This window comes from Ochotona princeps, chromosome 7 (genome assembly GCF_030435755.1).
Source record: "Ochotona princeps isolate mOchPri1 chromosome 7, mOchPri1.hap1, whole genome shotgun sequence".
In the NCBI taxonomy this organism is placed as follows: Eukaryota; Metazoa; Chordata; class Mammalia; order Lagomorpha; family Ochotonidae; genus Ochotona; species Ochotona princeps.
The window spans coordinates 61,535,134-61,549,263 of record NC_080838.1 but is presented as its reverse complement, the minus strand read 5'-3'; the positions used below and the strand labels follow the sequence as shown (position 1 = coordinate 61,549,263).

Genomic DNA, 14,130 nt, shown 5'->3' with positions numbered 1-14,130 from the left:
AGGAAGATCTTCCATCTGCTGGTTCACTCCCCAAGTGGCCACAATGATCTGAGCTGAGCCGATCCAAAAGGAAAGCAATAGCCTCCTCCGGGTCTTCCATGCAGGTGCAGGGTCCCAAGGCCTTGGGCCATCCTCAACTGCTTTCCCAGGCCACAAGCAGGGAGCTGGATGATAAATGGAGCAGCCGGGACATGAACCAGCATCCATATAGAATCCTGGCACTTGAAGGGGAAGAACTAGTCAATTGAGCCATCTTGTCAACCCACATAAATAAATTTCAAATGGAACCTGGCATACCCTTGCTGGATTCTGCCTTTTCACTTTTGGGGAAACTTATGAAGTTGGTTTCAATGTAGACCAACTTTATAAAGCACGTTAAGACTAAAAAGAACACATTTATTCAGCATCATTATCAGACTATTATACTTAGCAATCAACACCATGAATACAAAAAAAAAAAAAAAAAAAGAAGAAGAAGAAGAAGAAAAAGAAGGAACTGGGCCAACACAGTGGTGCAATAGGCTAATCCTCTGCCCTGTGGCACCAGTTCATGTCCCAGCTGCTCCACTTCTGACCCAGCTCTCTGTTTTTGCCCTGGGAAAGCAACAGAAGATGGCTCAAGTCCTTGGGCCCCTGCACCCACATGGGAGACCCAGAAAAATCTCTTAGCCCACAGATTCGGATCAACTCAGCTCCCGACATTGCAGACATTTTGGGAGTGAACCAGTAGATGGAAGACTTCTGTCTTTCTCTTTATAAAACCTATCTTTTGGATAAACATAAATAAACCATTAAAGGAAAAACTACATTAAGACCCTTTATTGGAATGCTTTTCACAGGGCAGAAACTGAAATACCCTGTTACACAGTTAGTCATTAATACAGTCCTCAAGGAGTTTTGCCCGTACACATATTCCTCGTAGCACCTGGGCCCTGTCGCACCACCATGCTTGGCTGAGTCTGCAAAAGTGCTATAACCTGTGGCTTCCCTGTCACCCTGGGCTTCCTGTCCTGCCAAAGTTTGGTTCCCGGCAGTTATCAGTCAGTGTCACTCTCACAGCTGCCGCTGCTGGGGCGGCCATTGCCACCTTGATTTCTTCATCAGGCAAAATATTGGTTGCCAACACCATAGGGGCCAGAGCTTCTGCCTGCAAAGCGTCCTCCATTCACGGGTCCAAACTGTGAAGACTGGTGGTGTAGCTGTGTAGCCAAGAAACTGTGAGGCTCCAAAATTGCTTCCATCATCACCAAATCCATGTGACCATCCCCACCACCACCCCGGCTGACCACGGAAGCTAGTTGCTGACCAAGACCACCTTGACGACCAGCCCCAAGGTTTCCAAAACTACGTGGACTTCTTAGGGTGCGTGAAGCACTGGCGACCTGCTTCTCCAGGTCCTGCCTTGCTTTCCAGCTGGGACCATCCACAGTATGATATTTCCAAAGGACGATCTCATTTACAGGGTCAGGATTGTCACAGGCCATAAAGGCAAACACCCTCTTCTTGCCCCTGGCTCAGTCAGGGACTTCCCATATTGTGCAAAACCAGCTCCTCTTCAGTATCTTCTTTAATACCACCACCAAAGAGCCTTTGCACAGGTGCACAGGCCCCTGACCTTCAAGAATCCACTCTTGAGACAGCCCTCTCAGATCCACAAGTCTTCCATCCACCGCCGGTGGCCTTGCCTGCTTGGCTGCATCCTCCATGGTGACAAAGCCAAAGCCCGCTCTGGTGCACTTAGAGCTGGGGTCTCTCCTGACCCCCATGATCCAGAGCATTCCCTATGGCCCACAATACCTCCTCAGACCCTCAAGGGTTTTTTCCAAAGCTCTGTATGGGGATGAAGGGACTCTGATGAGGCTTACTGAGCAGTGTCCACAAGGAAAAAGCAAGACACCCTTATTGGGCTGGCTAGAATGTGATGCACTGATCAATGGAAACTCACAAGGCGCATGCATTCTTCTGCATGAATTGAAAATGTGACGTATTGGCTTCAGCGCTGTATTTCTTAAGCTATATGGTGGGGGACTGCTAACAGATTCACCTTGTGGTGTGTGCTCCCACAGGGGACAGAATCTCCGTGGACTGACCTGGTTGGAGAAGACTTCCAGGGACACTTGGAAGAAAGAAATGGGGACCATTCCGGTAGGTGAGTAAACTGAGGAGCTAGAGCTCTAACCATCTCCAACCTGCCTGTGTATTAGTTACTCTGTCAGTGGGCAGCTTTCCTTTTCTTGTTTTAAGGTAGACTTTGGAATATCTCCTGTTAGATTATTTCGTATATCTTTTACTTTTGTGTATATATATATACACACACACACACATATATGTATGTCATATAGCATGAGGTTATGAAGGATGTATACAGTGTAGGATGGCTACACCAAACTAATGACTTTTACTTTATCTCACATAATTGTCTTATTGTGGTCAGAATACCTAAAATCTACTTCCTTGGCAAATTTCAAGAATATAATACACTCCTAATTAGAGTCACCACTCATATGATAGAGCTCTTGAACCTGCTCCTTTGATGAACTAAAACCTTGTATCCATCTCCCACCTATCACCTACCTCATCTAGACTCTGGTAACCACTTTTTTTTACTCTCTACTTTGGCCACTTTTGTAGATTTGACATGTAAGTGAGATCATGTAGTATTTGTCTTGCTGTGCCAAGCTTATTATACTGATCATAAAGTTATCCAAATTTATCCACATCGCTATGAAGGACAGCCTTCTGAAAAGCTGGATAGCATTCTGTTGTGTCTATGTGCCACATTTTTGGTATCCATTCATCCATCAACAGACATGTAGGTTGATTCCATGTCTTAGCTACTGTGAGTCATGCTACAATAAACAGGGGAGTGCAGATAACACCTTTGACACCCTGGATTGATTTCCTTTGGCTACAGGAGCACACCCAGCCGTGGGACTGACCACTGGATTATATGATGGCTCTACTTTTGTTGATTTTTCTCTTCACTCCACCAACAAGGGACAAGGGTTTCTTTCCTTCACAGTCTCTTCCACACATATAATCTTCTGCCTTTTGATCACAGTCATTTTAACAGGTGTGACATGACGTCTCACATTGTTAACTTGCATTTCTGATGCTTCTTTCATTTGCTTTTTTTAAAAAAAAAATTTTATCAGAGTGCATGTTTAGCCTTCTGGCTAAAATGCCAGCATTCACAATAGTATTCCAGCTCCCAACTCCACCTTTCTGCCAATGTGGACTCCAGCATGACCAATATGGCATGAACAGGGTTGGAGAGGGAGCCACGTGCAATTGAGAAAACAAGAAATGAGACAGGCATAAAGGAAGGAAAGTGAGTGGCCAGAGGGAAACCCCCTTCTCTGAGACAGGAAGTTGACTTAGAAAGTTTGCTGCCTTCATCTTTTTTTTTTTTAAAAGATTTATTCATTTTATTACAAAGTCAGATACACAGAGAGGAGGAGAGACAGAGAGGAAGATCTTCCGTCCGATGATTCACTCCTCAAGTGAGCTGCAACGGGCCGAGGCACGCCGATCCGAAGCCAGGAGCCAGGAACCTCTTCCGGGTCTCCCACACGGGTGCAGGGTCCCAAAGCATTGGGCTGTCCTCAACTGCTTTCCCAGGCCACAGGCAGGGAGCTGGATGGGAAGTGGAGCTGCCGGGATTAGAACCAGCGCCCATATGGGATCCCGGGGTGTTCAAGGCGAGGACTTTAGCCGCTAGGCCACGCCGCCGGGCCCAAGCTGCCTTCATCTTTGATCAAACTGCTTGGGAAGTCAAATTGCAGCAGCTGATGCGGCACAAACATTAATAGTCGCATCCCATACTGATGCTGACCAGTCGATGCCTGACGATTATGGACTTGGATCCTTACCCAACCGCAGACCCTCGCCTACAGGCCTTGGCAATGCTCTTGGACTTGTGGTCACTTGCAGGACTACTGCCTGCATAACTTGACCTCAGTCTCCAGCACCAGCAGTCTGTGAACTCAAGATTCCAGACACAGTCTGTACTGTTCTTTATCAAGCCATGCTTTTATTTCTTTACAAACTGTCCACAGCAGACTCCAAGAGGCTTGAGTCACTGAGTTCCTACTGTCCATCCCGAAGACCGGATTATGCTCCCAGCTTCGGCCCCAGTTCAGTCTCAGCTACTGTAGAGGGTTAGGGAATGGACCAGTGGAAGGAAGCTTTCTCTGTGCCTCCAAATAAATTAATTAATAATTTAAAAACTGAGTCAGACAGAATTGACTTAGCATATAACATCTATTTTAAAAATACAACAACTAACTAAATAAATAAATAAATAAATAAACAAAACATCATGGCTTTTGGTGTGTTTAGATTAGTGCATTCAACATTCTACTGGATTTTACAACATCTCCCTCATTTCCTAAACCACACACTCCTTAGCCATCCCCCTGATCACCATCCAATCCCCTCCTGGCCCTGTCTCTATAGGTTTGCCTTTTCTGGGCACTTCAGCTCCATTGAATCATTGAAACATGAGATAGTCCTTTGTGATGGCTTCCTTCACTTACCATAAACTCGCTTAAGTCCACTTGTGGTATAGCATGTGTCAGTACTTCATCCCCTCACAATACTGAATAGCATTTCTCCATAGGGCTGTGCCACATGGTAGCTGCTCACTCCTCAGCAGGGGAACATTCATGCTGTTTCCACTCCGAACTAACATGATTAACATGATGAACATCCATGTGCAAGCTTTCCCGTGGACATGATGCTTGATTTCTCTTGAATATGAATCTGAGTCTTGAATATGAATCTGTATCAGAGAGGAACTCTTCCTTAACTGTCAGAGGAACTGCCAAACTCCTTCCTGCTGGAGTGGCTGAAGGCAAATAGCCGTTTCTCCTACTGCTCACATCTGGAAGCTCCCACTCCACAATGAGTACACTGGAGGGGATGATGGATCAGCGGGCTGCAATTCTTTTTAATTTCCCTCTTTCCTACCTTGCCCCTTCATCCTTACCATTATTTGTGTGTTTCCAGGATTAAAGTTTCTTTCTTCTCTGTTCAGAAGTCAGGAACTAGGTATGTATTCCCCACTCTACTGTATGACCAAGGATAACAAGAAACTACAAAAACCTTCACGAAGGAAATTGGCCAAAGCCCAGTGCTGGCCTAGGTGGCTCTCCTTGGCTTGTGTCATGGTCCCACTCATCGGGCTCCCTGTGTAAGGTGGCAATGGTCCATCCTGTCCTCACGCCTGTCCACTCCCTGAACCCACAGTGAACCCAGCTCCCTTCAGTGCAGTCCTTTTTCAGAGGCTGAAGACAAAGCCATAGGATGGGTCAGGAAACTCTTCCTCCTGTTTCCCAAGGCACTTCCTTGCGTGCAGCCAGTTATTCCACAGGAAAAAAATGTGCATAATTCCACCTTGTGCGGCTGCTGTCAACACAGGCAGACAGACACTTTGGGACACCAAGGATAACTCTGTTAAGGTGAAGGAAGCAACTCACTGCCAAGTGATACAAAGACCACACCTGCTTGAATCCTTAGCACTTCCCCTGTTGGGTTTGATCTCTGTGCTCAAGGTTCAGCCTATAAGGGAGCTCCAATCGCTTCTAAAAAGGTAGAGTTATTATTTATGAAACCCTCAGTATGTGCCAGGCACAGTGCTGTTTTTCCAGATATTCAGTGTTACTGCAGCTGTTACGGTTAGCCCAGTTTTAAACTGAGGATATAAAAGCTCAGAAGGGACAAGTAACTTGCCTACAACCATATGGCTGGCAAGAAAAGTGACTCGGTGCAAGGCTGCGTTCGCGCCAAGGCACTGTGGCCAACACCATCCACGAGCTCAGCTAGCCCTCCAGCGCCCTCTGGAGGAGCTAACTGCTACTGCTACCTCTGCTTTACAGACTGATAACTCGCCCAAAGGGTTCCGTGGGAAAGCCAGGACTCAACCAAAGCGCAAACCTCAGAGGCCTCAGTCTGAAGCACCTCATGTTCCTATGAGATGCTGAGTCTTGTTTCCCTACATCTCTTTGAAAGCCTTTTCTCTTGAGGTCTGACAAAGGGCAGAGCAGCTACATTTGTGAACAAGGTTGAGGGTTGCTTTTCCGTTCAGGGAACTTCTATGGTAAAATCAAATCACTACTACTTAATGATCACGTACTGTGTGCACTCTAGCAAGCAGCTCACATGTCAACATAAAGCAGGCATGGCTACTTCCACTCCACAGCAAGTCAAAACTTGCATGACTTGTCCAGGAGCCAGGAGGCTAAGACCAAAGCTCAATGTCACTCCATCCCACCGTTTTTCTCTAAAGACTCCACAAAACTGTGAGAAAATCAAGAAAATCTGGGTCTCCATTCTCTCCAGTGGCTCCCGACGGCCCTACTTACCGATGGTTCCCAGAGTAACAAGTGGGTTCTGCCGAGGGTTGATGTGCTTGTCATAGGGCCGGTTTCCATACATGTGAGCGGCGCTGTTGACCAGCCAGGTGCTGTTGAGGGAGATGGTGTAGCGGAGGATGGAGGCCAGAAAGTAGGAATTCCACAGGCTCTCTCCCCAGATGAACCAGGGCACCAGCGTGGGCACCACGAAACACATGAGCACCACGGTGAGCTTATAGTACCTGCAAGGCAGGATGTCACAGCAGCAATGAATGGCCACCTGTTGACAGCCCTGGGAACAGCGTGGGCAAAGCACAGAAACCAGCAGGATGAAGCCCAAGGAGGAACCGCAAACCTCTGTACCTCCCAGTGCTAGATAGAGAACACCAGTTTGAGAACTGGGGCAAGTAAAACACCACAGCAAGTTGCAGCTCCCTAGCAGATTTCAGAGGCATTCCAGTGAAAAGAATGAACACGGTGCTGGCCAAATTCATTCCAGAGCTGACTTTATTCTACAAGCCACCCATCAGAGCTTTTCTTACATCAGTCCAGCTGGTGTACTTAGATGATTTCAAGAAATATTTGGTGTTTACAAAATACACTATTTTGCACTAACATGGGTGAAAAAAAGTAGATAACCTCCTATTAAAAAGATATTTCCTGTTCATAAAGGAGTATACTTCAAATCTGAATAAAAAATAAACAGTCTGGGCCCAGCGGCGTGGCCTAGTGGCTAAAGTCCTTGCCTTGAATGTCCCGGGATCCCATATGGGCGCCGATTCTAGTCCCGGCGGCTCCACTTCCCATCCAGCTCCCTGCTTGTGGCCTGGGAAAGTAGTTGAGGACGGCCCAAGGCTTTGGGACCCTGCACCCGTGTGGGAGACCCGGAAGAGGTTCCAGATTCCTGGCTTTGGATCGGCGCGCACCGGCTGTTGCAGCTCACTTGGGGAGTGAATCATCGGACAGAAGATCTTCCTCTCTGTCTCTCCTCCTCTCTGTATATCTGACTTTGTAATAAAAATAAATCTTTAAAAAAAAATAAATAATCAGTCTGGCCATGTCCATCCAAGCAAGCAATCATTAAAAAATGAACCGGGGGGTGAGGGTGCATTGGCTCAATTGGCTAATCCTCCATCTCCAAGTGTTGGCATCCTCTATGGGTACCGGTCCCGCCTGCCCCACATCCAGCTCCCTACTTGTGGCCTGTGGAAGCAGCAGAGGATGAACAAAGTCTAGCGACTCTGCAGCTGCATGGAGACCCAGAGGAGTCTCCTGGCTTGAGATCAGTTCAGCTCCAGCCATTGCAGCCATGTGGGGGAGTGAACTAGTGAATGGAAGATCTACCTCTCTGTCTTTCCTTCTTTCCATAAATCTTTAAGAAAAAAAAAAGGGGGGGGGGGGGAACCAGGGACGAACATTCAGCCTCATAGCTCACACACCTGTGAGTCACGTGGGAGTACAGTGAGTCTGATTCTTAGCAATGCTTCTGACTCCAGCTTTCTGCTGACGCAAACCCTCAGGGGCAGCTGTGTTGGCTCAGCAATTAGGGCTCTGCCATCCATGTGGGAGCCTGTACCAAGTTCCTAGCTCCCAGCTGTGACCCTAGCTAGATGCTATGTGGGTATCTGAGGAGTGAACCAATAGATACGAATGTTCACGGTCCCTGTTTCTCAATAAAAAGGAAAAAAATAATAATTTTCAAGCATAAACAAACCCCCAAGCAAAGCAGTTCTAGTTTGATTTCTGGATCAACTCTGAGCACCTGCCATTCCCAAGGCCCTGCGTAGTACTGATGCATGAGCTAAGCACTGGCAATACAAGGTCAGATGCAGTCCCTGCTCCAGCTGTGCCTCCTAGAAGGGAAAGCCTGCAGCACTCTGGACATGCCTCCCTCCCTCCTCCTGCCACCCGAGTCTCTGGCTTACCACCCCAGTCTTGCCCCCAGCCTTTGTCTCAACCCCTAACTTTGCTCCAGTGACAAAGTGGGGTGGGGTTGGGGTGAGGAGTATAGACCCTGGGATTTGCTCTGGGCGGGCTCATCCTTGAAACAGACTTGGCAGAGTTGAACACCTGGACCAGAAAAGGGTAGGGTAGAGGGGAGGGGAGGGGTGCATGGAGTCTCCAGGGAGCAGGTGAGCTCCCAGCTCTGCCCCATCCCCAGGGACTGAGCCTTCTCTAAGGCACCACCTGCCCTCCTGGCCTACTTTGGCTCTGCTTCCAGAAGTCCCACTGCACTAGGATTACCCAGGTCCCCGTGCAACAGGGAGGGCAGCAGCATCACGGCTTTCCAATTGACAGACAGCAAACGGCTCCTGAATCCCTGGGAAGCACAATCTGGCCCAGCCTGCCCTGCAAAAAGCTACTCTGGTGCTAGCGGCCGCTATGTTCATTTCCATGCGCACCTGGTGCACAGCATGGCTTCTTCTTAGTGTGCTTGGCCAAGCGGAGGGGAGAAGGCACAGCAAGAGTACTTAGTATGTGTGTGTCTGGAGCCCACAGTCCTCCTTATGGCCATTTCCAACAGGGCCAAGCTGAACTCTGCTGCGGCGAGCAACCACCCTCCTCCATGTCCCAAGCCTGAGCAGCCATCTCTGCTCATTGCTGCCACAACCCCAGGCCTAGGACCCAGACCTAGGACCTCAAATCTAGGGGCACTTGAACCAAGACATAGGAGCTTTCTCTCTGTAGGCCTGTCTCTCTTCATGTGTTTCTTAAATAAAGAGAAATAAATACACAGTTCATGGAAAAGTGAAATTAAAACTGTGTGCAAGAATAATTTGAAGTTTTTGCATAATTTTTCCATAATATGCATTTTCCATTAACTGCTTAAAGGCCTGTTATGCATATGGATTTCAAAGCATTTCATTTAAATAAACCCATCTTCTTATTCTATTTTTTTGAAGATTTATTTTTATTTGAAAAATATAATTACAGAGAGGGGGAGACAGATCTATCAGCTGGTCACTCCGCAAATGACTGCAACAGCCAAAGATGGGCTAAGCTGAAGCCAGGAACCAAGGGTTTCTCTTGGGTCCCCCATGTGGGTTGCAGGGGCCCAAGGACTTGGGTCATCCTCCACTGATTTCCCAGGACATACACTCTCTGATCCAGAGAGTTGGATGGGAAGTGGAACAGCCGGGACATGAACCAGTGCCCATACCAAATGTGGCTCCACAGGACAAGGATTACTCCTCCATTCATTCTATTTTCATTTTATTTTTCTATGAAGATTTTGAAGACCTCTGCCTATACAAAGAATATTCTTCACCCATTATGAGGAGTGAAATTTTGATACCTCTACAACATGGGCAGACCCTGAAATAGTTTGAGGCCAATTCAGATGGACAGAAAGGAGAACAGATGCTACCAGGAGCTGAGCGGAAGGGAAGGGATTTTCTAGGAGGTAGAGGGCTTTCACCAGCAAAGATGCCAAAGCTGTGTGCACGGTGGGGTTGGCTGGCACTGTGGATGGACCAAATACCACAGCACTGCACCCCAGTGAATGGGTCACATGGAAAGTGGTATGTTATGTTGATTTCACTGCAGTAAGAACACTTTGAGGCAATAAACATCAACATAAATAGTACTGGGCAGAGGTGCTTCATGACACTGGATCATGCTAAACCACTTGTGGCTGATAGGAGAGCTGAGATGGGGTAGGGATGATGGCAAAATGCACTTCGCCACTGACTTATAATGGATCCCAGGAATTTTCTGTTGTTCAAGCCAAATGGGTCCAGATTGCCTGTGGGGCAGCCTGGCATCCCTCAGTGGACACTGTGATGAGCCCCCTACCCATTCTTTTGGGATTAAAGGACCCCTGCCCTTGGTCCCTGTCCCCCTCCCATTCAGTGACTGAGTGGTGAGGAGAGTGGCCTTCCACCTTGGTCTGGGACTCACTGGAGGGGTCCTCCCTCAAACAGTTCCATTTCTGACCCTTTTTCCATGGGTGTGGAACCTAGAGATATTCATTGGAGAGGCATCCTCCAAGGTTGTTAAGTTCTGCCTCAGAGCCAGCAGCTTCCAGAAGAACCAGATCCATGATGGGGACAGATCAGCAGAATCAAAAGAAACCCAGCTCTCCGCAGAGAGGGGGTGAGGGGCCCACATCGTGCAACAACTACACAGGGAGGCTCTGGTGACTCAATGAAGGGTCCTCGGCTTGCTAGGGAGATGAAACCACCACACTGAGTTTAGCAGGGCAAAGAAAGAACAATGGCAAGGCTTCTAAAATGACACAGTAGACACACAGCCTGCTTTGTGGTTCTGGCTAAGGTGCTTATCTCTTGGGTGGTACCAACAAAGAGCCTTGCACACGAAGTTAGTAACTTGATGGAAGACCTTGCTCATCGGGACCTCACTGCAAGGCTCCAACTCCCAAGCAAATGAGATAACCTTCTGAGCTTCTAGGTCATTCTCCAAGGGGCCAAACGTGGTAAAACTTTTTGCACTGTTTAGGATCAACCATTACTCTGGCAGGTTTAGCCTTGGTCTGTAAAGTCTTTTTTTGCGAGTGCGCTAATCCTGCAATGGGAAAAATCTCCCAAAATCATCCAAGGAGAACAAAACAGGGATTAAGGACCAGCGAAAAGGGCAGGTGTGCAGCTAAGAAGAATGGGTACCTTGCTGTTTAGGCCTGAAGCCAGAGACCCAAGTGTTTTAGCCAAAAGCACAAAAGCAGAGGCACTTAAACTCACCTTACCGGTAATTCTCAAGCAGCTTTGGATAAGCTCATAAGGGCTGACTCACAACAGATGCCAAGGACCTTCCCACTCTCACTTCCTCACAAGTCCTCACCACAGCAGCACCACTCGAAAGGTCCTCCCAGCAGTCAGCTCAGCACAAGGACCCCACCTGCACATCACCCAGGGCCATCACCCATGAGGGTCATGAAGGAAGCCTTGGCTGGCTAGTGGACATAAACACACCCACAGATGCTACCTTTCAAGTTCAACTCTTAACAGCCTCGTTTCCACAAACTGTATCATAATAAAGAGCACTCAAACTTTACAGATTAGCATTGAGGCCAACAATTTGTTCTAGCGAATAGAAAAGATCAGGGTTTTACCCCCAAAATCTGGTTGTGATAAGCATCTTAAGACTCCTTTTTCTCTCAATGAAAAAGACATTGCTGTTCTCAGTCAGCCGGCATTTCCCCCAGTGCTTGGCTAACCCTTGCACGGCAGTTGGAGCTGGGGATGAGTGAGGTCTGGGGAGTGCAATCCATCAGCGCATGAAGGAAGGGGACGACTTGCCAAGTTCCAAGGAGTGGGAACAGCCTGAGGAAATGGGAAAGGCAGCAAACACTTCCACAGGGGAGGAAGAAATAGCAGCCCCCCAGCCTGTCCAAACCATGAGTGATGAGGTAACGCTGGCATCTGGATGAAACCCACTTGGTTTCGCGATTTCACTGACAGTCTCCAGAAATTAGTTTTCCCTACAATTTCTGCATCGCACAGGGGCCAAAGCAAAGCATTGTGAATGCTTGCTAGAGAGAGCTATTTAGAGGGCCAATGAGGTGCTTGGCATTTTGGAAATAGATGGAACATTCTCTCCCCACCCCTCCTTCCCCAGTCCCCTCTGGCTTCTCCCTGCGGAATCCAAGGTGTGTGTGTGTGTGCACAAGAGGGAAGCTCACTGATGGCAGGGCTCTCCAGAGTTCTACAGATGTCTTGCAAACCCTGGGAAGTGTGGTCAGTTGACAATGGGCTTTGGCCGTCCTGAGTGTTACATTAGTAAACATCCCGGTGGCTGCATGGGATGTGTTCTCAGCGAGTCACCATTGACCCGCAGGTGTGGCTTTGATCTCCACCCCCACTGGTGCTGACCTCACTCCACTCGGCCTGGGCCACAATGGGTGTTCTGAGTGCTTCTGTGTTTGTAGGCCCTTTGGGTAGACTGTTGGAGGGCAGCCACACAAAGGCAAGAAACCAGTTCCTTGAGCCATCACCACTGCTTCTCAGGGCATTCTTCCATAACACTGAAGGTAGGACTCTGGCCCGAATGCTCCAATTTGGGCTGCATGCATCTTAACCACTAGGCCAAGCATCCACTCTCACATTTTCAGTGCATTTTATGAACATCAGACTCAACTCCTGACATTACTTAGCATAGAACTAAGAATGATCAAGTGTAATAAGCGCACAGCCCAGTGGGTTAGGCTGCTGCTTGTGACACTGTCATTCCCCATGAAAGCACTGCTCTGCTTCCAGGCCAGCTTCCTGATGAGCTGCCAAGAAGGCAGCAGAAAATGCACAGGTACGTGGGCCCCTGATACCCAAACAAGAGCCCCAGATGGAGTTCCTGGCTCCTGGCTTTGCCTTGGTCCAGATTTGGCTTTTGTGATGAGCTGACGGAAGGTCTCTTTGTCTCTCCCTCTTTCCGTCACTCGGTCTTATGGATCCTTGCAGGAGAAAACATAACCATTTTTCTTAAACTGAGACCCAAGAAACAGTGTGTCAGTTTTTTGGTGTACTTCCATCTTTAGGGCTTTCATCAAGTTCTCCGAGATGGTCGCTCTTCAAGGCAGTGAAAACCAGATACATCTGTCAGGTAACGACTGTTCTCTTTGCTGCTGCTGCTGCTGCTGCTGTGATTTTGTTTACTTTAAGATCTAGCCTCAATTCAACTTAAGGCCTTTTAAAAATAAGACAGCCATCATATTTTTTCAGAAGCAAAGCTTCAAAAGGAATTAATAGGGGCATCAGACAGCAGCGTGTGCATCCGTGTGTGCACCTATCATTGCAGCCTCCAAATATGTACATCTGCACTGAAGGGCAAACACCAACTGCTGGCATAGACTGCCAGGTTCCCCTGAAAGACCAAGTTCAACTCCAGAACTCCATCGCTGCCAAAAGGAAGCCATGTGCCAGCTAAGCTCTGGGAGGCCAAGAGCGACTGGAGTCAGACCAGCCACCCTCACGATCAGTGTCAGCTGCTGCAGCTGATTCAATTGATGGCTCACCATTCTTACCGAGGGCAAAAATGAGTGGGCTGATATAATAGAGCTGCTTTGCTTCGGATATAAAAGTCATGACACTCGTGCACAATCCATGCTCTCCAGGTCAAGGCTTTCACACTTATGCTCTGACTGCACTGTCTTTCCAAAGCTCTCAGGCCTTCCAAAGCAGCAGAAGTAGGAGGCGATTAGCTTGTCTGCAGCCAGAAGCAGACATGTGGCACAGTGGTTAAACCTCCTGGGATGCTATTCATCTGCTAAGGAGTGGCTGGTTCTAGCTCCTTAGGTTCTGGTCCAGCTTCTTGCTGATGTGTGCTCTGGGAAGCAACAGGTGACAGCACAAGCAGACAAGGCCCTGCCATCCCTACAGGAGATCCCAGTGGAACTGGCTGTTGCAGGCATCTTGGGGAGTGAACAAGCATGTGAAAGATACATTTCTCTCTTTCTTCCTTTCAAACAGAGGAGAAAAAAATTAAAATTTAGAACAAAAATGCCCACACCCCTTTTCAGAATGCCTGGGTTTGATTCCTGGCTCCTGTTCCTGACTCTAGCTCCCTGCCAGGATCCAGTGTCCCTCCCTCAGGAGGCGGTCCATGACGGCTCAAGTCCCTGTTACCTACACTGGGTTCCAGGCTCCTGGCTGCAGGTTCAGCCCAGCCCCAGTCACTGAAGGCATTTGCAGAGCTGATCAGCACATTGGAGTTTCTCTTTCTCCAAAAGAAATAAAGAAGGAAGGAAACGAGGGTGCGAGGAATGGAGAAAGAAGAGAGGGAAGGGAAGGAGAGGGAAGGAGGAAGAGAAGGGAAGGAGAAGGGG

General features: G+C 48.2%; 1 protein-coding gene across 1 annotated transcript in view; it reads right to left on the bottom strand.

Moving 5' to 3' along the window:
- The window catches only part of SCD5 (stearoyl-CoA desaturase 5), a 116,079-nt gene that overhangs the window by 1,941 nt on the left and 100,008 nt on the right, over positions 1-14,130 (bottom strand). Inside the window, exon 4 of the mRNA XM_058667149.1 lies at positions 6,366-6,598. Coding sequence (XP_058523132.1) covers positions 6,366-6,598 — 233 coding nt within the window. The remainder of the gene's footprint in view (positions 1-6,365; positions 6,599-14,130) is intronic.